We start from the raw sequence: 24,890 nt of genomic DNA on the forward strand, positions 1-24,890 counted from the left end.
ATGAATTACAATTTTAGAAAACTCATTGAATTGTCTTTTAAAATAGTTTCTACTTTTTTATCTAAAATTTCTAGATGCTTGCAGCATAGCTTGAGAAAGATTCTCAACATGGACCATTTCAAATTCTTTTCTTATCTTAATATTGTTGGTGATATTTTACTGACAAAGGTAATATTTTTAGAAACAAAAGCTAAGATGGATGCTTTCACAAGGAGAAAAAATAACAAGGATCAGAACATTTACCTATGTAAATGATATTCATGGAATAAAATGTGAGAATATACCAGCATCTATTTTTTTTCTGGTTTTTTTGAGACAGGGTTTCTCTGTGCAGTTTTTGGTGCCTGTCCTGGATCTCACTCTGTAGACCAGGCTGGCCTCAAACTCACAGAGATCTGCCTCGATCTGCCTCCTAAGTGCTGGGATTCCACCACCCAGAAATCTATTTCCTTTTCATTCAATTATTTTATGAATTATCTGTAAACATGATTCCCATAGAAAAGTACATATTACACTCTTTTCCCTTTAGGCTCAGAAATCTTGGCAGACAGGGGAGCATTATCAGAGCCAGAGGTGATGAATAAGTTCAAGGAAACAGTGTTTCCCTGACAAAGCAAAGCAGTTGTACATATTAATGCACAGTGATTGTGACAACATGCAAAACGTCTGGGCAAACAAGTCTGACAAAGTTCTAGAAAGGTGGTGCAGAAGTGGACACAAAAATCTCACCACTAGCTGAAGAACTATTAGCATTTTATAGCTGGAGGTGGGATTTCTTTAATGGTGTGATGCCTGTGGTTCCAACACACTCTGATGCATGCCCCACTCCCAAGAGTAGTTAGGCAGTACAGATTGGACTTGGTGAAAAAGGGGGAAAGGGAGGGAAAACTTCAAAGTTGGGAGGGTAGGGAGGTGGGGGACAGAAAGGGTGGATCTGAAAAGGAGTTGAAGTAGGGTTGATTGTGTTCAAAATTTATTATAGGAAATTCTCAAAGTATAATTGCAAATGCTATTTTTAGAAATTAATACAAGCAATAATGTTAGAAAAGAAGATATGGAAATTAAATACAAGGATGAATTTGAAGAAAAAGAAGATAGAAATGATCACATGAAAAAATACAGTAAAGAAGAAAACCAATCAACAAAGGGCAATGGAAGTAAGAATTATAATAAGAGGAGAAAAGATGAGAATAAAGAAATAAGAAACTAAAAAAAAACTGTTGCAGTTGGAAGAGGAAGATAATTGAAAAGGGGTGAGCAGAAAGGAGAAGAAGATACTACATAATTAAATATTAAAAACTGAGTGTTACTGCTCCTGCCTGTGATTCAAAAACTTGACAGACTGAGGCACAAGAACCACAAGCCCCAGGCTAGACTGATCTTGTGGTGGGAACCAAAGAAAATAGGAAAAGAAAGAAGATAAAGAAATTAGAAATTAAAAAAGAAGAGAAATGAGAGTGAAATAAGAGAACAGAAAAATTACAGTAAAATTAGAATGAAAACTTAGATATAATTGTTTAAAGCAATCTGGTCTGCTCAAAACACTATAAAAAATGGACGGTTCAATTACTAATCACTGCCCTACCCTGCAGGATGGAGCTGAATGAGTGTCAAGCTTTCTACCAGCCTGCCAGCTAGTCTGAAGTCCCCAAGAATGATCACATCTCTGGTCTTAGGTGTGGACACATTATGAGGTTGCAGCAATCTACACCAAAGCTTGTGTGGCCCATCCTCCTAATTTCTCTGTTTTTTGTAATTTCGCATCAGTACGTAACTATTTACGATCACTTGTTTCCCATGCTGGAGTTCTTGTAATTAGCTTTTGTAATTAATGGCCATGGAAGAGAATAAACCACTTCCCTTCCTACATCTCGGACCTGCTTCTCGTGACCTAACAATTGGCATATCTCTCCAGGCTAACATTTATAGGATCATAGGATCAGTTCATGATCTTTGCTTGGAGGACCTGGATCCAGGTCAATAGGGAGATTTTTACCGGTCAAGCCAAAGGCTCAGATGAATCATTTCAAAATGTCATCCCATTTCATCAGTGCAACCAAATACAAGAGAAGAAGAGGGAGCGTGGCTTGTGCCAGCATGCTAGAGACTCCAACTCCATGTCTGGTGAGATCGTGGTTCTGCTTAGGGTTGGGAGGCTGCTAATGTTGTTTCAGCCTGTCACTATTTCTTTCAGCTCAGCCACAGTTTATACGCAGTTGCTTTCAGGTATATTGGGTGCTGAAGCTCTTTCTGTCCCTCAATTCTCTTCTATAAACTGCCTTGTTTTCTGTGTTTGTTTCCATGAGTATTTGCTGAATTCTAAAACTCTGGTGCCTTCCCACTGTAAAAACACCTGGAGCTGTGAGAAATAATAATAAAATTATTATTATTGTTGTTGTTGTTATATATAACAATTATCATATTTACAATAACATTATTTAGAGGATTAAGTTAGTAAGCAGTTTCTCTTTGAGCAACTATAAACATACTAACAAATGAATAGTATGTTCTCTCTCCAAACATACATCAACTTCAGGGAAAAATAGCACTATTCTTACTATGGACAACTTTCAGAAAATAGGAATTGGCTTATAAATTGCTGAAGGGGAAAAATCAGCCTCGAACTTTTATCAAGTATCCTGAACTTGGAAAATTAATTCCCTCTATTTCACTTTCATTCCCCACATCCATGGTCATCATTCGTGCTTCATGTTTCATTCCACATGGAATTCATGTAAGGAGATTATGAGGCATATCTATGATTCACCGTGGACTTTAAAAGATAACACATGAAACAATGACCTGACCTAGAGACTTCCAGAATGTAAACTATCTGAGTCTTATCATAATCATGTCTAATTTGTTTATCCCAATCAGGATTTTATTAGAAAATTTGCATAAGGAATTGATCATGTGCTTTTTAACATCTGGCAATTTAGTGATATTACCCCTCACCTGATGTACTTAACTCATTGTTCACTACTAAAAATGGAAGAAAAAAGTCTAAGTTTATAATCTCTAGTTATGATGATGCTCAATTCTAGTCATTATGAATATATCTTCATTTGGTGTCTACAAACATGGTAATTCATTATACATGTGACTGTCAGTATGTGGGAATTTTTTAAAGAATTACCAAGCAATTAAAAATCATAGTAGTGAATTCATCCTCTAAATAATTATCATGTTGTTCAAAAAAGTCTCTAAATTTCCTATGCTATTCTCATGAAGATTTTTAAATCAAAATATACATACTTCTAGACAAGCACATAATAAGAATCTCTAATTGGTTTCTTGGACAGTTTGTTCTTAATTTTAAAAAGAATTTAATACTACGACATTTAATACTACTACATTTAATACTATGACAAAGTATTTATTGCACAGATTTGTTTTAATTTTTTTCATGAAAGGAACCTATACTCCTGGTTTATTAAATAATAAATCCTTAGGATTTTCATCTATGTTGTGGAGATTTGCTTTTGCAATAGGTTCATTTAATAAGTGTATTTGTGAATGTCCTTCAATGGGTGAAGTCTCTACAGTACAGAACAGGACAAAGAGGGTTTGTATTTGTGGAAACCCTATGGATTTTGGCTTCTTTAGCATTCCGTAGTTTCCAAGAAGTCTTGCCCTTCTTTTTCATTGATGCTTTTATTCATCAATCTGTTCCGGGAATAAAAGAAATAAAAAAAAGCATTAGATGAATAGACATACAAGTGAGACAGAAATGGTAAAAATACAGAAGTAAAGATTATTTGTACTACACAAGCTACACATCTCTCAAATATTCATTCAGACTTCCCAACATATTCTTGAATTAACATGACCATTTTAAAGATGGCCAAGTGAAACTCTAAGTTCTCTTGTAATTCACACAACTGACAGTTACTCAAAAACAGAGTTTTTAATAAAAAAACCAAAATCTTTATACCTTAATTCTATACTCATTTTTAGCATATCAGAAAAGTATTACTTTCCCTGAATAATGCCCACTTTGTGAAAGAAGATGTATGAAACATGAAATACTCATTTCATCTTGATCTGAAAACTATGGTCTGAAGATCAAAAGAGCATAGTGGACATCTGGCTTGCCAGTAGATCTATGCCAGTCATTAATTATGTCAGCAGCTGGGACTTGGGCATACAACGATGAGATGAACTTAACTGAAAACAAGTTAGTCATGTGGAGATGACACTTAAGGTGGTATATATAGTATGCTTTGTTTTAAGAAAGCAACATCCTACTGATACCAAGTAAATACGTATGTGAATACTGCAATGGTTAGCTTTAAATTTTAATTTGACACAGCCAACGGTCACCTGAGAATAGAGTCTCAGCTGAGGAATAACCCAGATCAGATCAGACATGTCTTTGCAAGGGGGTGGGGTATTGGTTGTTGTAGAGTGGCCAGCCCACTCTGGGCAGCATCACTACTGGGCAGGGAGGGGGTCCTGGACTGTATAAAAAATACAGCTGAATATAAGCCCAAGAGCAACCCAGTAAACAGTAATCTTCCCTAACTTCTGCTTCAGGATTCTTGCTTGAGTTCAGGCCTTGAACTCCCTCAATCATGGACTATAATCTTGAAGTCTAAGACAAGCCTGTTCTTCACCTACATGGCTAAACACATTAGTCAATGTGTTTTATCTCAATGAGTTAAATGTTTCGTTGCATCTTCATTTGTGTTCCCAAAAAGGCATCAAAGTCTAATTCAATTAAATGTAAACTTAAAATATTGTCTGGGTATGAAACCTTTTAATAATTTAAGCTCTTAATAACTTAAACTCTCTCATATATATTAATCATAAAAGCACTGCTGACCTTAGGAGGTATCAGTACTAATTACATGGGAAAATACAAATGAAATTCTTCTAAAAGGCTTTGTAATTTTCCATGCTGATGAAATAGGAAACAGTTAACAGAATGTTTATTGTATTCATTGCTGTTTACCATGTCAATGATTGATATTTCAGGAAAAGATAGATTATTTCATCAAAATCTTCTGGTAAATATTACATGCATAGTCTCATATCTATGACCATCACCATCAAAACATTGTGTTAAAAGATTTAAGGGTCTAAAAATTATAAAAGCAATCATTTAAATTTAAGTATAAATAACATGACTATTACTTTATTGGTTACTGCTATGTCACAGATACTTGGGAAGATTTAAATTTGATTTTGCAACTACAGTGATAGTGCTTAATATATAACATTAAAGACCACTAGGAAAAGCAGAAATAAAACAATATTTGGCTTCAAATGACTTGGGCTCCAACTCTAGTTCTTTCTAACACTCTCTGATTGTGTATTTTCATATATATACTTCTGATTTTATATAATATATATAAATATCTGAATAGATAAATGATAGACAGATATGAAAAACCTATTCAATTTTCTAGCATGCAGTATAGAAATTATGCATTCCAAGTCACAGATTATGTGAAATTATAGACAAATAAATACTTTTTTCAATGGCAAACATACCAGGATGCTAGGCTATTTGATATTTAAATACATACATATATATTAAAATTATTTTTGTAAAAGCAAATCACAGTTGTATATCACATGAGTATTCATATGTTACTAAACATAATATTAACAAAATTAACCAAAATATTCTTGTTGTAGAATATTATTTTAAGATGTGTTGCATTCTTTTATGTTGCATTTGTTTAACTCTGTGAAGCTGTGTTACTGTGCCTGTCTAAAACACCTGATAGTCTAATAAAGAGCTGAATGGCCAATAGTTAGGCAAGAGAAAGGATAGGCAGGGCTGGCAGGCAGAGAGAATAAGTAGAAGGAGAAATCTTGGAAGAAAAAGAAGAAAGAGCAAGAGAACAAGGAGAGGATAATGCTAGGGGCCAGCCACCCACGCAGCCAGCCACAGTGTAAGAGATATATAGAAGCAAGAAAAGCAAAACACCTAGAGGCAAAAGGTAGAGCACCCCCAAAAGAGTAAAAACAACAAACACCATATCCTACTCTGAGCCTTATCAAATTAGATTATATAAATCTACCATATAATTCCAAACCATTTCAAAACTATACACACTACATTCCCACAAAAAAATACCATCATAAAAGCTCACCTTTTCTCCAAATCCTTGATAGTGTCAGAAAGTGGAAGGTTGAAAGTCTCTGGCAGAAAGTAGACATTGATTGAAGCCACTATGGGTATGATCCCACAGAGAATCATAGGAAGGTGTACAAAATACTTGCTAGTAACAAGTACAAGTGCAGATACCAATGTTCCTATTCGGGAAGCAGTGTAAAAAACACCACTTAGAGTTGACCTTAAAAAGTAGACCAGAAATGAAAACCTGAATCTATAAGCTTGGTCTCAATTGTATCATTTTCACCACAGATATGCAAAATTACCCTTGGCCAATGTGGATTTTCCCATAATTCAGTACTATTAATGTTGTGTATATATCACATATATCCCTATGCCTTCTAGAGTCCCATACAAAGCATGATTTCCATATGGACACAGATTTCTGCTTTTCTTGGACATGCTATAAGGTGTTTAAAGCATTAGTTTTTGTTGTCCACAGAGTATATAGCCTATTGTGATTTTTAGTTTTCTCATCTTTAAAATGGAAAAAACAGATACTGTATCAATGTTCATGGAGTCCAATATTAGGGTTACTTGATAATATGAGATGAATTAAATTTAAAATAAGCAAGAATAATATTTTAGTGTGCAGTATCTGATATTTATTTACTTCTTTATTTACACTTAAAAAGAAATTCTGAAGTCTATTTACACTTGAATTTAGAGAACTGACCTTACTTTCTTCCTTCTTTTTCTTTTCAGGTAAATCTTGACCTGGTATATGGACTTCCATTGAAAATTTTAGCATATTAGTTTAAAAATTAGAGGATCAATACTTGGCTGATGGCACTTTCCTATAGAATTTAGAAGATGATATGTTGCAAAAAAATGAAATCTAAAGAGTAAAGGAAGTATCTTGATAATTTAGTCTAGTAAATAATTCAAGTTCACATTTCATTTCTTCAAACAATTACATGAAGTTGCCATTTTACATGTATTTTTCTCATTTGGTTTCCACAAAAAAACCCTATTTGTCCAAGTGGGCATATTTTATGGGCATTAAATTATGAGTGTTAAAGTTAATTACTAAAAAAAATTAAAGAAGCCAAAAAATACCATGAGCTCACTTGGGATCATATGCATGTCAGTACATAGCTAAAGAACAGGTACTAGGGAGGGGATAGCTTCAGAGAATTAAATTTCAATTGTTAATGATAAATTTTTGCAGATGTAGTATAGAGCATTGAGACTACACATAAGAATTGCATATTGATGACAAAACTTGCCAAGAGAGTTCATTTTCAGTTGTGTGTTAAAATATTTCCCACAAATGATAATAACATTCTAATAAAAAGAATATGAAGAGCCTATGAGTAATAATAGATAAATGGAGTGCCTGTATTATTGGATGGCTAATATGATGGGAAAGCTTTAAGGATGCATACTTACCCAATAAGTCAACCACCTATATACAAAGCATGATGGCTGTCTATTCATACATCAATAAGATATCTTTCTCAAAAGTTAGCTTTTATTAGGTAAATTCAAGGTTGTCTATCATTCATGTCTTGCTCTTAGATGCCCTGTATCCCACTAAGAACTTCATTAAATCCTCTGCAAACAAACAATTGCATGACATGTCCTTCTGTTCTAAGAGGATGGAATTCCTGAAAGTTATATAAAAATAGACTTATTAAGAAGATTATTTTTTATTTGGGTGGTTCAAAATCAAGAGTGACAGTTGATAATGGAGAGTTTTGTCTTCAGAGAGTGTGTAATATTGGATAAGAGTAATAGGAAATTTTCACTGATTAATTAAAATGGTGCAGCATCAGTGGAAAATTGGGTTACATCTATCTGAGTTCCCAAAAGGGTCAGATGGGAATCCTCAAACAACTTAGACTTCTGCCAAGACACTAGAATGCTCTCCATAAATTGAAAGCAAGGCTCCATTGCTGAGGACAATATCTAGATAACTCATTGAACACGAAGAGATCAAGCTGGTACCTACATAGAGCCATCAAGCCTTCTTCCTAGTATCTTTGATACAAGAAAGTAGTCTACACAATACCAAAAGATAAACATAAACATCAACTCAGCCACAAAAGTTTTGATCTTCAGTGATTTCCTATCTGCAAGATATGTTAAGGCAATAGTGTCACAAAGCTTGTGGGAGTAACCAAACAATGTGCGATTTGATGTAAGACCCACACCAGGTGATGGAACCCATACCCTATACCGAGAACCAGAGACTATATAGCCCAAAGACCTAGGGTAAAATAAAATACTACTGATCTTTAAAAAAAAAAAAGAAAGTAGTGATAAAATGACTCCTAATGATACTCTGCTATAATCATAGATTAGCTCCTTCTTCAGCCATTATCAGAGAAGTTTCTTCCTGCAGCAGATGCAACCAAATACAGAGACTCACAGCCAGACATTACACAGAGAGAAAGAAAGAAACCTTGGAACAATAAGCCATAAATGGGATGTCTTTGCCAAATCCCTCCCCTCAGAGCTCAGGGAACCCTGCTGAAGAAGCTGAGATAATGTAAGAGCCAGAGGGGCATGGAAGACGCCAGGAGAACAAGGTCTCCTAAATCAGCATGAGCAAAGCTCATATGAACTAACAAAGACTGAATCAGCATACACAGAGCCTGCACAGGCTTGCTCCAGGTCATCTGTGTATATATTATGGCTTCCAGGTTAGTGTCTTTATGGGATTCCTGAGTGTGGGAAAGAGTGGATCTCTGATTGTTATGCTTTCTCTTGGGCTCTTTGCTATCTCTGTGTTTGTCTTGTTCGACTTTGATTTGATAATACTGGATACTGTTGTTTTTAAACCTCATTCTATTTTATTTTGTTATATATTATTATTATTATCTCTTAGAAACCTGTTCTTTCCTAAAGAGAGACAGAAATGTAGTGGATTAAGATGGGAAGGGAGGTAGGGGAGGGAGTGAGCGGAAGGGATAGAGGGAGGGCAACTCATAATCAGGATACACTATGTGAGAAAAGAATCTATTTTCAAGAAAAGGGAGGAGGAAGAGAAGAGGGAGGAGGAGAAAAAGGGGCCACCACAAAGAAATATAAATAATATCAACAAGCAAAATTTTCAGTAAATTTTCCAAAACACGTTTGCTTTGTCACATTGTCTGATATGGCCCCATTATACGTCAAATTGTTTAGATAGTAAAAACGTTCAAGAATCTCTACTGAAGATAGAAAACTTAAAAAAGTCCTTCTATGCTAATGGAAAATGCATCAGTAAGGATTTCTGAAATGAGTGCTGTGCTTGGCAAACACACATGGAGTCTTGGTTTTGCAAGGGAAAGGCAGTCCTGAACATGAAGCGCTAATCTCCTGAGATACACATGCATGTTTAAGACTGTGTGCTAGGACTGGTCATGGTGCTGTACATCATCTGTCCCTTAACATGCAGCATTTTGGTTTTGTACATGAAAACATCTTCAAGATGGCGCCTTTTCAAACTTTGTGCACAAGCGTTACTTGAGCCACCAGAGATGCAAAGTAACAGGCTAAACTGGTTGGTTATTGTATGCCTGAAGAGGCAGAGTCAGAAGATAATAGTAGTCTCTGTGCTGAAATTTGTATATGGTCAGAGTTCTCAAGGGATGATGATGTAGAGGGACTCGGAAAAATATGACAGAATATTTTCACCTACTAAATTATCCTTCCAGCTACTATGCAAATGCTAACCTTTCATCTCTGAATATTGTTGGAGGACACTTTCTATTTTTTTATGTTTTATGTTAGCTTATGAGGTGTTGAGTTTAATTAAGATGTTTTCATGCATATGCAATTATGCTGTGTTATTACTCTCTTCTCCCACTTCCCCTTCTCATTACCCTGCTCACAGGTTCTTCCCCCAACAGTTGTCCCACCTTCTGTTTTCATGTCATAATCACATCATTGCTCTCTTTTCCTTCCCTTCTCCCCACTTGTGTTTTCCTTTCTATTTTCTACTTTTATGACCTGTACATCTACACACACACAAACACACATACACACACACACACACACACATACACACACACACACACACAGATACATACATTCACTATCACATCACATATATCCCACTCTCCTTTAGACAGATTGTGCTAGAAAGTGTTGCATCGAATTGACATACACTAAAGTCATCTGAGAGGAGGGGACCTCAATTGAGATAATGCCTCCATAAGACTGGGCTGTAGACAAGCCCATAAGGCATTTTCTTAATTAGTGATTGATGGGGGAGGGCCCAGCCCATTATGGGTGGTGCCATCCCTGGCATGGTGGCCCTGGGTTCTGTAAGAAAGCACTCTGAGCAATCCATGTGGAGCAAGTCAGTAAGCAACACCCATCCATGGCCTCTACATCAGCTCAAGCCTCCAGGTTGTAGCCCTGTTAAAGTTCTGGTACTGTGTTTCTTTGATGATGAACTGTGATGTGGAAGCATAAGCTGAATAAACATTTCCGTCCCCGAGTTGCTTTGGCCATGGTGTATCATCACTGCAATAGTAACCCTAAGACACAGGTGATCGAAACTAAACATCAGCATACACTTTAGAGCTAAACCACACTATAAATCATATAGACCTGACAGTTATCTATAGACTATTCTAGCCCACAGAAATGAAACACATGTTCTTCTCAGCGGACCATTAAGAGTGAGCTGTAGACCAGCCTGTAAGGTATTTTCTTAATTGGTGATTGATGGGGGAGGGTCCAATCCATCGTGGGCTTTATAGCATCTTCTCTAAAGTAGAATACATCCTAGCAATGCCTTCTAAAGTGTCCCTTATTTCACTCATTTAAATTTTCTTGATGCTTCCAACAGTATTCAGGGTGAAACTTTGCAGTTTCTTTTCTTACCTGAGTACTGTTGGTGTGAGTTCCTGGGTATAGGCAATGCTTATGCAGATGAAAGCTGCAAAAGATCCTTTTACCAAAAGGAAAAGAATAAGGCGTAGGACATGCATCTCTGCAAACAACATTAATAGAAGAAAATGATTATTTTTACCAATATTTGTTGATCTCTAGTTTAAAAAAATTACAATTGCTTTCTAAAACATTAAACACTAGGCTGTTATGTGGAATCAAGCACTGTTTTTTTTTATTGAAAGTATATTCTGATTATGATTTCCCCTGCCTTGACTCCAATAGCCTCTCTACCTCCCCACCCCACCCAAATCCAAACCCTTTCTTTTCTCTCTCATTAGAAACAAAGCAGACATCTAAATAAAGACAGAAAAAATAATAAAATAAAAACAAACCTGAATATGGCAAAACAAACAAATTAGCAAAAAATTTCTTTTTAAAAAATTGAAATATCATACATAACATGAACATAATTAAGGACATATATGAAAATCCACTGCCAACATCACATTCAATACTGAAATATGAAATCTTCCTCAAAGATATGGAACAATGTGTATGAAATCCAACAGAGTGAAAATATAATCTGTAGAATAAGAACAAATACATACCTGACAGTATTAAGCTCCACAATATTAAAGAACTCCTAAAACTGCATAACAACAATTCAAATGACTTGGGTAAAAAATGGACATAGACATCAACAGAAACAAAAAATAGAATACTTAGAAATGATTGTCCTGGTTGAGTAAGTCCTGAGTGAGTATGTCCTGTGGAAATGAGCAGGCCATTTCAAGGACAGAGACTCATGACAAAATAGCAATGCCTACTTTCCTTGGAGAGTGAGACTCCCAGGGATAGCAAAGACTCCCTCTAGTCCATGTGAAAATGTTGATAATGTGTGCAGAAAATATTCACTGTTGCTTTCTCCCCACCCCCCAAGATATGTATAATCTGAAGACTCTCCCCTATAGAGGGTGCTACTATTGAGATTAGCTAAACCTACCTCCTTGTTCAGCTGTATATAATAATTCTGCCTCCTTGTTTGTTTGCATGTGATAGGCCCATCTTCTTGTCTAGCTGCATGTACTCACCCTACCTCTGTGTTTAACTGTATGCAATAAACACAGTGAGCTTCCAGGACCCTGGAGTTTCCCCATCAAAGAGCCCAGTCTATCTGATCCCAGCTTTGTGTATGTGTGCCTTTCTCTCTCTCTCTCTCTCTCTCTCTCTCTCTCTCTCTTTCATACTCCCTCCCTTCCTCCTTCCCTCCTTTCCCCCTCTCTCAGTTTGTCTGATATTTTTCATTCCCTTGCCACTCCAGTCAGGTCAAGTCCCTGAAATCTGCGCAAGTATATACAAAAATGTAAAGCCTATGTGGGAAATGACTCCTGGGAGGGAGTTTGATCTGTTATGAAGGATAGTTGACAGATTTTCATCCATACACTTAGCAGTCAAGGGAGAAATGACACAATGTCTCTGGGAATAAATTATGAGTTTAAATATGGTATGCTCAGAGAACAAATATATACTTTGTCCCCTGTCTTGAGCATGAGAAACAATTTCTTCCTTATCTTATGCATTTTGCATGCTAAACACATACTAAAATAGTTGACAGATACAAAACATGTAAATCTTAACTCTTATTTTTGTTATAAAATTCACCTTTTGCCATTTTAAAATGCAATCTCTCTGGATAGTTACATTAAAACAAAAAAGATCTTCACATTGGTGAATTCCCAAGTTTTAGTATTTGTTTTTAGAATACTTATTTAATGCATACAGTTATAGTTAAATGTGAAATGTTTCCTAACAGGCTCATGTGTTTGAACACTTGTTCTGCACCTAATAGTACTGTCAGTGAGGATTTGGAACCTTTAGGAGGTGGAGTATCACTGGAGTGTGGAGGCCCACAAATGTTTCCTAGTGAGATCTGAACTTGCTTTCCCCAGCAGGGCTGCATTAGAGGATTGCTTGACCATGTGGATGGTTACTAGGTGATTAGAAGGGTCTACACTTGGCTGAGCTAGGGGGAGGTCTTTGCTCTACCCCTTGGCATTCCTATAAGTAGCCCTTTAGAAGAGACAGAAGGGGCTGGTGGATAATGATCCAGGCCCTCCTGAGGCTGTCCTGTGTTTCTACCTATTTCTCTCCCCTCTATCCTTCCACCTCTATATTTCTACTTCAATCTCTTATCCCTCACTCCTCAAGAGTTCCTTGTCATATGTAAGTGGTAACTGGTCCCCACAAATGGCATCAGGTACAGGGACTTGGTAAAAGGAGTGTAAGGGGGCATCATGGGCATAAGGGGACATACCCAATAATTACAAAGGCGATGGTATTTTATTCTTGGGTGTGAAAGTTAGGCAGTGGAATGCCAAAGTTGAAATGTAAGGCTGCAGAATATATTTCTCTCTATCTAGGTTTCTTTCTTTTTCTCTCTATCTTAATTTCTACCTATAAAAATTAAGTAAAAAGTATAAGGAAGAATGTGGGATTATAGTGTAGAAAACACAGGATAAGAAAAAATATGTAAGGTAGAATATATAAATATAGTGTAAGAAAAAACGTAGGATAAGATATGCAACAAGACAGAGAAACTATGTCCTTGATTTTTTTCAACTGTCGGATTATGAATGTAAACTCCTGGGGAAGAATCAGAGAAAAGTCTATCAAAGATGAGAAAAATGGGAGGAATAAGATTCCTATGAAAGCTTTTGGCCTGTGGACAGCTTAGATTTAAGTCCTGAGTGGCAGAGGAAAGAATTTTCCCTGAGATAGCTGTGGGTGAAATAAAACTCTGCTGGCTCTGCCACTGTATGAAAAACATCATACAATCAAAATTAGTTTCCTTTTGATCATGAAGCCAAATTTAGAGAACAGAAGTCTTGGGAAAATTTTAGCAATCTCTCCCTCTAAAAAACTAAAAGCTTGCTGGGTGTCGGTGATGCACAACTTTAATCTCAGCACTCAGGAGGCAGAGCCAGGTGGATCTCCGTGAGTTTGAGGCCAGCCTGGTCTACAAAGCAAGATCCAGAACAGGCACCAAAACTACACGGAGAAACTCTGTCTGAAAACAAACAAACAAAAAAACCTAAAAGCTTTTCAGACCTTTCCTTCTCAGAATGTTTTTCTTTCTGTAAGGGCAAAAATTAAATTCACCTGGAAAATCTATCAGAATGAGTAAATCACCTTTAATTTTTCTAGGAAAAACAAAAAACCTCTTGGAACAGGGCAAATCCTCTCTGCTACTCCTTTCTCTCCTTCAAGCCAGAATTAGAAAAATAGTAGCCAGAGTCAGTGCAGCCAGAGCCTATGCCCAGGAACCACAGCAGAGGTGGTATGGGAACCTGGGAGGGGCTGTTAGCATGGAAAAAGCCGTTAGCAGAGCCTGATCCATGCAGTGGCATCAGAAACTCTGTATCTGCGGGGAGGAGACAAGCCAGGACAAGACAATAAACTATCTGGAAGGGAATTCTCTGAAAAGACTGAAAAGGCCTTTATTTCAAGTACTTTAATCTTCTTTCACTGACCTGGTAAGGCAGGGGTATAAAGCATCAAGAAATTTTCACTTCTTGCAACAAGCATCTGAGTACACACAGACAGGCACCATTTGTTCCAGGGATGGTGTCAAGTGAAAAGCTTAATACTCACTTAAAATCATATGATAAAGGAGCAGAAACTTAATTTTGACCATGTTAATGAAACCAGGAGAGTTAAAGTCACCACTGGCTGCAGCTGATCAGAACCAGAAAGGCAACCTTGGAATTGTAGTTTGAAAAGTAGCTTGGGAAATGCAGTGATAATATAGAGAAAGGTAGCTTGGGAAATATAATCCATAACATGGTTCATAACATTGTGAAGATATAGAGAATGGCAGTTTGTGAAATGCAGTCTATAAAAAAGATACAAGTATTGCACTGTCCCAATAACTGTTTTTGGTTTTTTTTTTTCAGATAAAAATGCTATTTTTCCTACAAGCTTTGTTAGGTTGCCTCCTAGAAATGAGAAATGTGAACAACTTGCCTGTCAGGTGGGGATTATTTGCTATGGGAAATTGAGAAACAGGTGATGCCTGTCAGAAGGCAATTAAAATGCTAATGATGCTTCTCAAATCATTTTAAAATCTTTAAGGAAGAAAGAGAAAGATTTGTACACTGGGAAATTTGGGTATGAAAAAAATTATGGGCAAATAAAAAATTAAGAAACTTGGGTTGTGGTTGAAATGCAAGAGAGAAACATTGGCATCATTGAAATGCTCATGATAATCTTAAGATGCAGCTTCAAAAAATTAAGAAGGAGGAAATCACACCCTCGGAAGCTTTCTGGCTGTCTGAGTTTGGTGAGGAGTGTGGAACAGAGTAATGTCAGCTCCAGTGACACTCCTCCAGAGGCCTAATGGCTTCATAGGAAGTTTTTCCTACGAGCTTTAAAGAAGCTCAGTATGGTAATTACTCATGATTTGTGTACTGTCTCTCTTGTTGAAAGAAAATCTAATAGTTCTGTTAAGAAATCTCTTCTTGATGTTTGCTAAAGTTGGGAAAGTAATCCTATAGAGTTGGCTTTTGAATATAAGTTAGTAAAGAGATTTTTCTAGATAAGTTTGTAAAATAGTTCTATAAAGTTTCATGTTGAATATAAGTATTTAAAAAATATAAATATGAATGTAAAAAGTGTAAATGTTGAATGTAAGTTTGTAAAAAATGTGTAGTGATGTTCATACTAGAATTGTTTTTATTATTCTTTTACCTTCAGATTTATTTGCATACTTTTTATAGTAGCCCAAAATAAAATTTTATAGTTTCAATGGCCCCCCGGAAAAACTTAAGCAAAGTTGTTATAATTAAGGGAGCTTTTATGTCTTCTTCCTAAAAGTTTGCACTCTTTCTGTTTAGAAAGACATAGGCCTCCCACAAAGGGACAAGCCTCCCACAATCAAGTTAGTTTGTTAAAGTGTTTTTAAAATAGGATGGGTTTTTGTTTACTTGAGTGGATATTTTGAAGTTTTTTTGAAATAACTGTTTTAAAATTTTATTGAACGTCTGTTTGGAGAGAGTTTTGATCCAGGAAAAGGTCTTGGTGCAGCTGAGTATGCTGTAGTCACTTTAGACCCATTCCAAAAATGATATTTCATCTTTATCATCCTCTACTCCTTTACTGCTAGGTGTGGCAGCTATGGAGATCTCTGTGGATGCTTGCAAGCTCCTAATAGGGAACTGGGTCAGAGAGTACCTCCTCCTCCCAGAGGCTGGTAGCCAAAGACAGGCAACTTACTTCTTAATAGCTTCCAACATAATCCAGAGTATGCTTGCAGGAAAGTACGTCACCATGACAGGTAAGGAAGATAATCAAGAAGAACCACCTAAGACAGGCACAGTCTATCTGAGGTGCCTAGAAGGCCTTTTATTATTTCTAGAAGAGAGAGTTGTGGAGGCACACAAATGTTTCCTAGTGAGATCTGAACTTGCTTTGCCCATCAGGGCTGCATTAGAGGATTGCTTGACCATGTGGATGGTTCCTAGGTGATTGGAAGGGTCTACGACCTGGCCGAACTAGGGGGCGGTCTTTGCTCCACCCCTTGGTATTCCTATAAATAGCCCTTTAGAAGAGACAGAAGGGACTGGTGGATAATGATCCAGGCCCTCCTGAGGCTGTCCTGTGTTTCTACCTATTTATCTCCCCTCTATCCTTCTACCTCTATATTTCTACCTCAATCTTTTATCCCTCACTCCTCAAGAGTACTCTGGGGGGAAATGGGAGCTGGTCTCCCACACTGGAGGAAGTGCATCATTGGAGACTTGAGATTAACAGACAAGTCCTGCTTCCAGTCCCCTCTAGTTTTCTTATTACACCAAGATGGTAGAAGATAGAGTTCCAGCCACACATTCACAATTTCTTCAAGCTACTGGCCATCATGCCTTCCCCAGCATGGTGGTCACTATCTTCATCAGTGAAAAAAATAAACCTCTTATTTACTTCCTTTCAGGTACCAGTAACAACCACACACCAAAAAAAAAAAAAAAAAAAAAAAAAAAAAAAAGAGCTAATGGACATCACACATCCTCTTTTCTCTTTCTAAGGAAATTCCAGTTACCTGATCCCATCTCCAATGTAGACTAATCACAGTTCATTGTTTCAGCCTTACATGATTTAAATAAATACTCTAAAATACAGTCATACCAATGGTTCCCAATTAGAAGCCTGCATTTTCTATTGGTGAAGAGTTTCAAAAGACTACTTACTAGACCAAGAGAATGAAATACTCTGTAACCAAGTTCCTCCTTATCTCTTACCTCCTCGTTATTTACAGGTTGTTAGCACAATAACACCAATTTTCCAAACCACATGTCCTCCTTCCACTCCTAGTGCAACTTTTTTGGTGCATTTCTTCACCAAATAATACCTATTTGGCTTTACGGGTTCAATATTGAATGGCACTAGAGAGATCCTCCAAACTACTTGTTTGTAGTTACTGTCCTTTCTGCCCGATATACTCATGCCAAGCACATATGGCTAATATAGGCCTCCCAGACATGACTTTTTTTCATAATTGATAACACATAATTAGTTCCTAATAAAATCTGATGTAGAGCGCCCAAGTTTAAAGAAAGCCATGAAGTTGGGATTCTTCTTATTAAGGAATTCACAGCCTTTAAAATGTCCAAATGTAAAGTAGAGTGTAGGGCTGGTGAGATGGCTAAGCTGGTAACGGTGCCATCAAGCCTTAGGATATGATTTTGGTCCCTGAAGCCCTTGCAGTAGAAGGAAAGAACCAACTACTGCAAGTTATTCTTTGACCTCCGCATATAAACTATAGGGCATGTGGGGCGTTTACCCAACCACCCCCACAGTTCCCCAGAGTTTTCTTGAGTGCGAGCAGCAGGAAATATTAGATAGAAGGATTTATTGCGGAGAATCTTGCGGAGATAAACAGATAGAAAATAAAGGATAGCCTCGAGAGGGCCTGGAACCTATTCCAACGGCCCCCGACTGTCTCTGCCCCAAGGTTTTTATAGAGACGCCAAGGGGTGGAGCAAAAGACCTTCTCCCCCAGGACTGCCAAGTGCAGACCATCTCAGACACCTGCACTCAGGCCCGTGGTCCTAATCATCCTCTATGCCGACCTGCTGGGTAAAGCCACGAGGAACCCGAGAACGGGCTCCCACAGGTCCCCCTTTCTTAATATATAAAAAATAACTATTAATGGCTTACAGCAATCTCCATAGCTGTTACACCTCCCAGTATGGGAATAGAGGATGATATAGATCGTATTTCTCTTTTGAATTAGGTCCAAGGTGACTACAGCAGTCTTAGCTGCCTCAAGCCCTTTCTAAACCAAAAACTCTTTAGGTGACTACAAACTTAAAGAATCCCTTAGCTTCATCATTACCATTAACAGGTTAACATAAATATTGCTATACATAGTCACAATTCTCCCAATCTTACAACACAAAGCAAACTCTTAACAGAACCATTTGAATTAGCATATAAGGTGCTATATACAGTTAACAATTTTCTCCGTCTTATAACTTTAACTCAATCATTTGAATTTTCTTGCTAACAGACCATAGGAAAAACTTTGATGTATTCACATCAAACTTAAATATTCCTTAACTCCACAAAACCAGGGTGCATTAATATCAATAGGGTAAATATAATTTCTGCAAACACAATTCAACCTCATAACTCCTCCTTTTCTTTATAATTTTTTAAACAAAATCTCAAACCTAGTTAGAGGAACCCAAACTTATACAATTCCTACAAACCCATATTGAAAAGCAATATTTCCAATCTAACCATGAACACTTGGAAAACTTTTAGCAAAACATCCAAAAGCAGTTTCTTAATAAAACTCTTTACACACTTTAAAAGTAGTCTCTTAGTATACCCCATTTGCATTTCTTACTAACAAAAACATGACATTAATCCACTCAAACAACTTTTGAAATTAAACTAAGGAATATTAACTCTCCCCCTTTTCTTTATAATTTAAGCAAAATATCAAGCCTAGTTAGAAAACCAAACGTTTCCATTTAAACAGTTCCATTTATAACACAAAACCAGTTCTGTATGTAATTCCATTTTTACATAAACAGTTCCACAAAACAATTCATGATTCACCAATTAATAAAGCATATATGCATACACAAAACTGCATCTTGATTCTAGGTAGAAATAATGAATTTCTTCATTTAAATAGTTCCATTTTTAACCCAATTCCAGAAAACAGTTCCTAGGTCATTACTATAAATTGTCCCATTGTAATGAAATCTCTATTGTTCATTTCATTTCTTAAGTCTTAAAATTCAAATGATAAATTCTGGTATCAGTCTTCCAAATATTAATAAATCCATAAAAATTTTTGTAGTTCTCATTTTAAGTTCAAAAAGTTCAAAAAGGTAAATTTTGGTATCAGGCTTTCACTTTCAAATATGAAGAGACGTTTACAACCAAAACTTTTTGCTGTTAACAATTCTAGTTCAAACAAGCATCTCTGCAACTTTTATTCTCAAGCCAGAGACCTTTTTAGGTACAGTAGTATTCTAAACCGCACCGTTTTTGATGTTAGCTCAGGTTTTTCTGTGTTTCGTCGATTTTCCACAGATCTCAGCTGTGGATGCCTTGTTGTGCTGATTCTGGCGTCCACCATTCTTAGCTTCTTAGCGGCTTCTGGAACTTTTGAAAACCGCTCAGACTGTCCGCTTTGCAGTCTTCTAGCACACTAACTTCTAGATCTCAGGTTTTTTCATCATATACATTAAGCATAGATTCACACTTAACATTTACACTTTACAAACTCACATATAACCTTTTGCCTTGCAAAGCATTTAGACTCACATTCAACATTTACACTTTTTTACAAACTCACATAACATCTACTTATTTATACTCCTTAAGGAAACTCTAGAACTACTTTAGCAAATATATTTCTTATTACTTATATACTTATATTCATTCCATATTATTTCTTATTTAAACTTACATTTACAACTAGCATCTTTACTTCTTACAAGCTTATTACTGCATGTCTTAAGACTGACTACCTTAGATATTTCTTGCAAGCTTATATTCTTAAAGGAACTCTATAGATCTATTTTACAAACTTATATAGGGCTACCATTAGCATATATCTAATTTAGCAAACACCCAAAGATTTCTTTTCTTTTTTTTTTTTTTTTTTTTTTTTTTTTGGTTTTTCGAGACAGGGTTTCTCTGTGTAGCTTTGCGCCTTTTCCTGGAACTCACTTGGTAGCCCAGGCTGGCCTCGAACTCACAGAGATCCGCCTGGCTCTGCCTCCCGAGTGCTGGGATTAAAGGCGTGCGCCACCACCGCCCGGCCAAAGATTTCTTAACACAGATCTAACGAGACAGAATTTTTACAAACTCACATATCTTATTTTCATCTTTTTCTATTTCTTACTCTTAATTATTATTACTATCTCTATTAGAAAGATTTTCTTAACTAGACAGGAAGTACGTACATCATTGCTAAAGTTTAGAGTTTATAGTCAGCTTTGTTATAAAGCACTGGGATTTAGTGAGTGTTGTTGTTATAGAATTGTGATAGTTGTTGCTAGGGGACTATAACCTTCCCAGGACAAAGTCACACTCCAAAGTTGCCAGTTCTCTCAGCTGTTCCGGACCGGCAGAGATGCACTGTCAGCGGTAAACGGTTTTTTAACTAGAGGCTGTCCCTTCACCCAAATTCATAATAGCTCCCCTAAGTGCTTCAATTCAGACAAACATTTCTATTACAGCAGTACTTTTGGTTTGTTCTACTGAAAAACTTCACTTCACACTGAGGGTGAAATTACCTTATTTAGCTGCTGTAAAGCTCTTCGCCATAACTGCACAGCTATTTGGTGATATAAAGTATTTTTCTAAAGGAGCTAGTAAAAGCCAAAAGCGGCACAGCTCCGAACTCTATTTCCTCACTGTTTGCATTAACCAGTGACAAAACCTCAGAAACACTGATCGAGCCACTTTCATTCTGGTTCCTTTATAGGAACGTCATTGGAGCTGACCTTCCTTAGTTCCACGCTCCTTAACAGACGCTCCGGTAACCACCGAGCTTCATTCTACTCTTGTGAAAAAACACAAACATGTCCTCGACCCCATATTAAAACAAGATCAGGACCCTTTTATAATCCCAAGCAGGGATCTTTCCATTTCGAATTACCCTCAGCTAAAGGACCAGGAAGATTGGAGTGAGCTCTAATATGGTCCACAAAGCATGGCAGCTTTCTTTTGTGGAATAGCGTCTTGGATTTGTTGAAACATTTTGACTGGATTATTGTTAGTTCCAGTATTTTTACCAAAACTGTTACTATTCAAAAGAGTTAAGAACATAGATGTTCTTTCATGAAACGTATCCTTCATTAGCTCACTCTGAGAAAAAGCATTTTCAGGATTTAGCATTTTCACTTCATTAGCTTTAACTACTGATGTTATTAGCAGCTGTGATATTTAGCATTGATTTCTTATAAGGAACTTTCAGGTGAAGCAACTATTTTTTTTAAGAGATTTTTCTGAAGTCTGTTTCCCATCTATAAAGCAGTCATTTCTTTTTTGAATGCCTGTTTCTTATCCCCTTAATTAGATTTACAGAGGAATCACTCATTGCAGGCAGTTTGTTCAAAAGGCAAAGAACTTTTTTAATTTCAACATAAGTTTCCTCATATCTAAGACAACGTTCAGTGTATAAACTGCTCTCTTGCTTTCTTAAGGATTTTAAAGTGGCTTGTTTGCTCTTGTAGGTAGCTTTTTGTCATCCAACTACCATAAAAACTTTGCACAGCTATTAGGGTAAATAAGGCATTTTACCAACGGAGCCCCAAACCACGAAGCACCTAGTTCTGTATCCTTTCAATTTTTCCAATGGAACTGACACTTAAACTCTTAGATGATTTTCCTCCTTATTCTTTTAAAAGCTGTATTTTAAGTTTACCAAGAACGTGTTTTTGAGCTGACAAAAGTGTTTCAGGGCAATGTCGCCATCTTTAACAGAAAAACTACCTTTCCCAGAATGCATTTCCCTTATATCAGTCCATAATAATAATATCAGTCCCTTATATCATTTCCCTTATATCAGTCATTTCCCATAGTTCTTTTTGGGTCTGAGAGTCAACTTCTAAGTTCTTTTTTACCAGACTTGCTTACAAATTCTTGCCTGGGAGGTTTGAACAAAGTTTTTTGCTTTTGCAATGGGAGATTTGAACAAGCATTTTACATTTTCAATTATGGGACATTGGGAGGTTTCTATTCTCTCCTCAGGTGGCTTCAACAGGTGTCTCTCCTTCATTTGACATGGGCCCCCAAATCAGAACCGCACCTGCCTCGTTAGCGCGCATTGAGGCTGGCATTTCTGATAGCAACTTTCCTCGGGGCTTGTGCTTGCCTTAGCCTGTCAGTGAAAAACAAGATCATTTACCACAGCTTTTCCATAGCTCTTTCAGAGAGATTTTCTTCCACGGATCTATCTCATTTTGCTTGTTCCTTCCCCAGATGCAGAGCTTCAGGTATCTGTCTGTGGCTCTGTTCCCCTGCTAGCTGCTTTTGGAGGTAGGGGCTTTTTTTTTCTCCCCCCGAATCTGCCTCAAATTCTAGCAGCTTTTTCAGGTCATGCATTTTCTGGGGAGGATGCTGTCCCTTCTGTTTCTTCAGAGTCTTTCTCCCTGACAGTATCCAGTTTGGTCTCAGTTTATCCCCTCTACCCCAGAAACAGTTTCCGACACTACAGTGGTGGCTTTCCCTGCTACTGAAGGTAGGGGCTTTTTGTCCGTTTGTTTTCAGGGTCTGTATGGTTTGCGTACAGACTGAAAATCTAACAAGGGAGGTTTTTGCCATCTCTAAACTCCCATTAGGACAGGTGCTTTGCTTCATCAGGCCTTCACCTGGCCCAGTCCCCCAGTGGGTTGCATTTGCTTGTCTGGGTGCTCAAGGACAGAGCTTATGCCAGAGGCAATCACCCCTCAGGGCTACACTCCCTCATTTCACCAGGAGTTAGTTGAAACAAAGCTTTTCTCAAAGAGATGCTTTCTTTGACAGAAAAGAAAGCTGTACTAGTTCTGTTCTGCCCTGGCTGGGCTCTTTCCCCAGACAGTGTTCTGACTCAGCAGCACAACTGCTTCAGACACAGTTCAGCTTTACTGTTTTCCCAGAAAGGTCCTTACTCTAGTAGGAAAGCCTTTTCTCATTTCTTTTTGCAGCTGTGGACCTATCAACCTGGGACTTGTAGGAAAGTGGACAACTGTGCCATTCCCCCCAGCTTTAGCTTTGTTCATTAGCAATCTTCCCCTGGGTCCTGCACCTTCCTGCCTCAGCTCTGTGCTCCAGGAAGTTTACAACTGCAGGAACCTAGTATCCCCGAAATGCATCCCAACTCAGAGATGCTGGGTTTTTGGTCAGAAGCAAGGATACAATGCTAACAGTTTGCATTGCTTCAGGGGATCTTTGCATTAGGATGATTAGGAGCACCTTTTCAAAGACGCTCACTCAGAAACAAAACCCTTGATGCCTCAGCTGGGCTGTAACTGAAAAGCTTGGCTGTTTTGCTTTTCTCAGGTAAAGTCTCCTGCCCTTTTGGGCTCTCTGTAGCTCTTTACCCACACTCTCCCAAGCATTTCCCTCAGGGTACTCTGACCCACTGTCTTTTACTGGCTTGAAGAGACAGAGCTTAGAAGAGGTTTTTAGGAACTTGTCCCTGCCTCCTGCATTGCAGGGAGGATTTTTAAAGCTTGAAAGAGAACTTAGGTTTTGCCGTCTTAAGAGGTTTGTTGTTTTCCCTTTGAGCTTGTAAGGAACACATGTAAGGCCTAGGGTGAACAACCCTGGTCAGGAGTGATAAGCAATAGAATGATGTAAGTAAACCACAAATGGAGTAGTGATAAGCTATAAGCTATGTGTGGAAGTAGGGATAAGACTAGAAACCTAGCCAGGAAAGAATATAAAAGATGAAGCCTCAGACCCGACCAACAGAGCTCGTCAGGCCCTCGCGCGAGACGACTCTCCTCTGCCAGAGACGTGAGATCCTGTCCCCAGTGCAGACGTGGCTGACCTGAGGAAGGCTGACCCAAGATCCAGAGGAACAGACGTGGCGAGTCCGGACCTGTATACCCGGAGAGGTACTCCTGCTTCCATTTGGAAGACAGGATGAATATTGCTTGTAATCTTACTGTGTGAATAAATGAGTGTTATACCAAGTCTGGATCAAGAGTGATTATTCCTCCCCCGTAACTGGGGTATGTGCTCGCTACAGAGCTAATCACAGGTGGTCCCCATACTAATATCTTCAGGTGATTCTAATTTTTGTCCTTCTGAGAGAGAAAGTTAAAGGCTTTAGTTTTTAAGTTTAAGAGCTTTTGAGAAAGATGAAGGCTTTTTAGAGAGATTTTTTTCCCCAAATTTTCCAAGGAAAGCTTTATAGTTTAAGAGAAAGATTTTTTTCCCCAAGAGAGAAAGACCAACTTTTCCCAAAACTTCCCAACTTTAAACTTTTTGGCTTTTTACACCCCCATTTTTGCCTCAGGGAGAAATCACTTTCTCCTGCCGCTTGGACTTAGCATTTCAGCTGTCCCCAGGACAAAAGCTTCCATAGGAAACTTTTTTCTTCCCCATAAGCTCAGAGAAGAGCTTTTTTACTACCCGTAAAGCCCAAAGAAAGTTTTTCCCAGTTTGTGTTTATAGTCCCCAAAGTTAGAAAATTGTAGAGTTTTTCTGTCTAGTTGCCTTATTTTTTTCCTACATGATCTTACACTTCTAAGTTTTTCCTACACTATATTACTACCCTATACCTTATACTTATTTTTCGCAGATAGTAATTGAGAAAGGGATAGAAGATAGAAAATTTTGACAGAAGAGAATTTCGCTGCAGCATCGGACATCCTTCCAGTCCGCTTTCCTTTTCTCTCGAGGATAAAACCCCTGCCTCTCAATA

The 24,890-nt window shown here is 37.5% G+C and overlaps 1 protein-coding gene across 1 annotated transcript in view; it reads right to left on the minus strand.

Moving 5' to 3' along the window:
• Positions 1 to 2,428: 2,428 nt before the first annotated feature.
• LOC128116229 (solute carrier family 22 member 22-like) overlaps positions 2,429 to 24,890 on the minus strand; it is a 36,108-nt gene continuing 13,646 nt past the window's right edge. The window contains exons 8-10 of the mRNA XM_052747413.1: positions 10,949 to 11,057; positions 6,105 to 6,308; positions 2,429 to 3,666 (exon numbers count right to left, since the gene is read on the minus strand). Of these exons, the coding sequence (XP_052603373.1) occupies positions 3,603 to 3,666; positions 6,105 to 6,308; positions 10,949 to 11,057 (377 nt within the window). The 3' untranslated portion in view covers positions 2,429 to 3,602. The remainder of the gene's footprint in view (positions 3,667 to 6,104; positions 6,309 to 10,948; positions 11,058 to 24,890) is intronic.

Source organism: Peromyscus californicus, unplaced genomic scaffold (genome assembly GCF_007827085.1).
Source record: "Peromyscus californicus insignis strain IS unplaced genomic scaffold, ASM782708v3 Scaffold_20__1_contigs__length_68692818, whole genome shotgun sequence".
Lineage (NCBI taxonomy): Eukaryota > Metazoa > Chordata > Mammalia > Rodentia > Cricetidae > Peromyscus > Peromyscus californicus.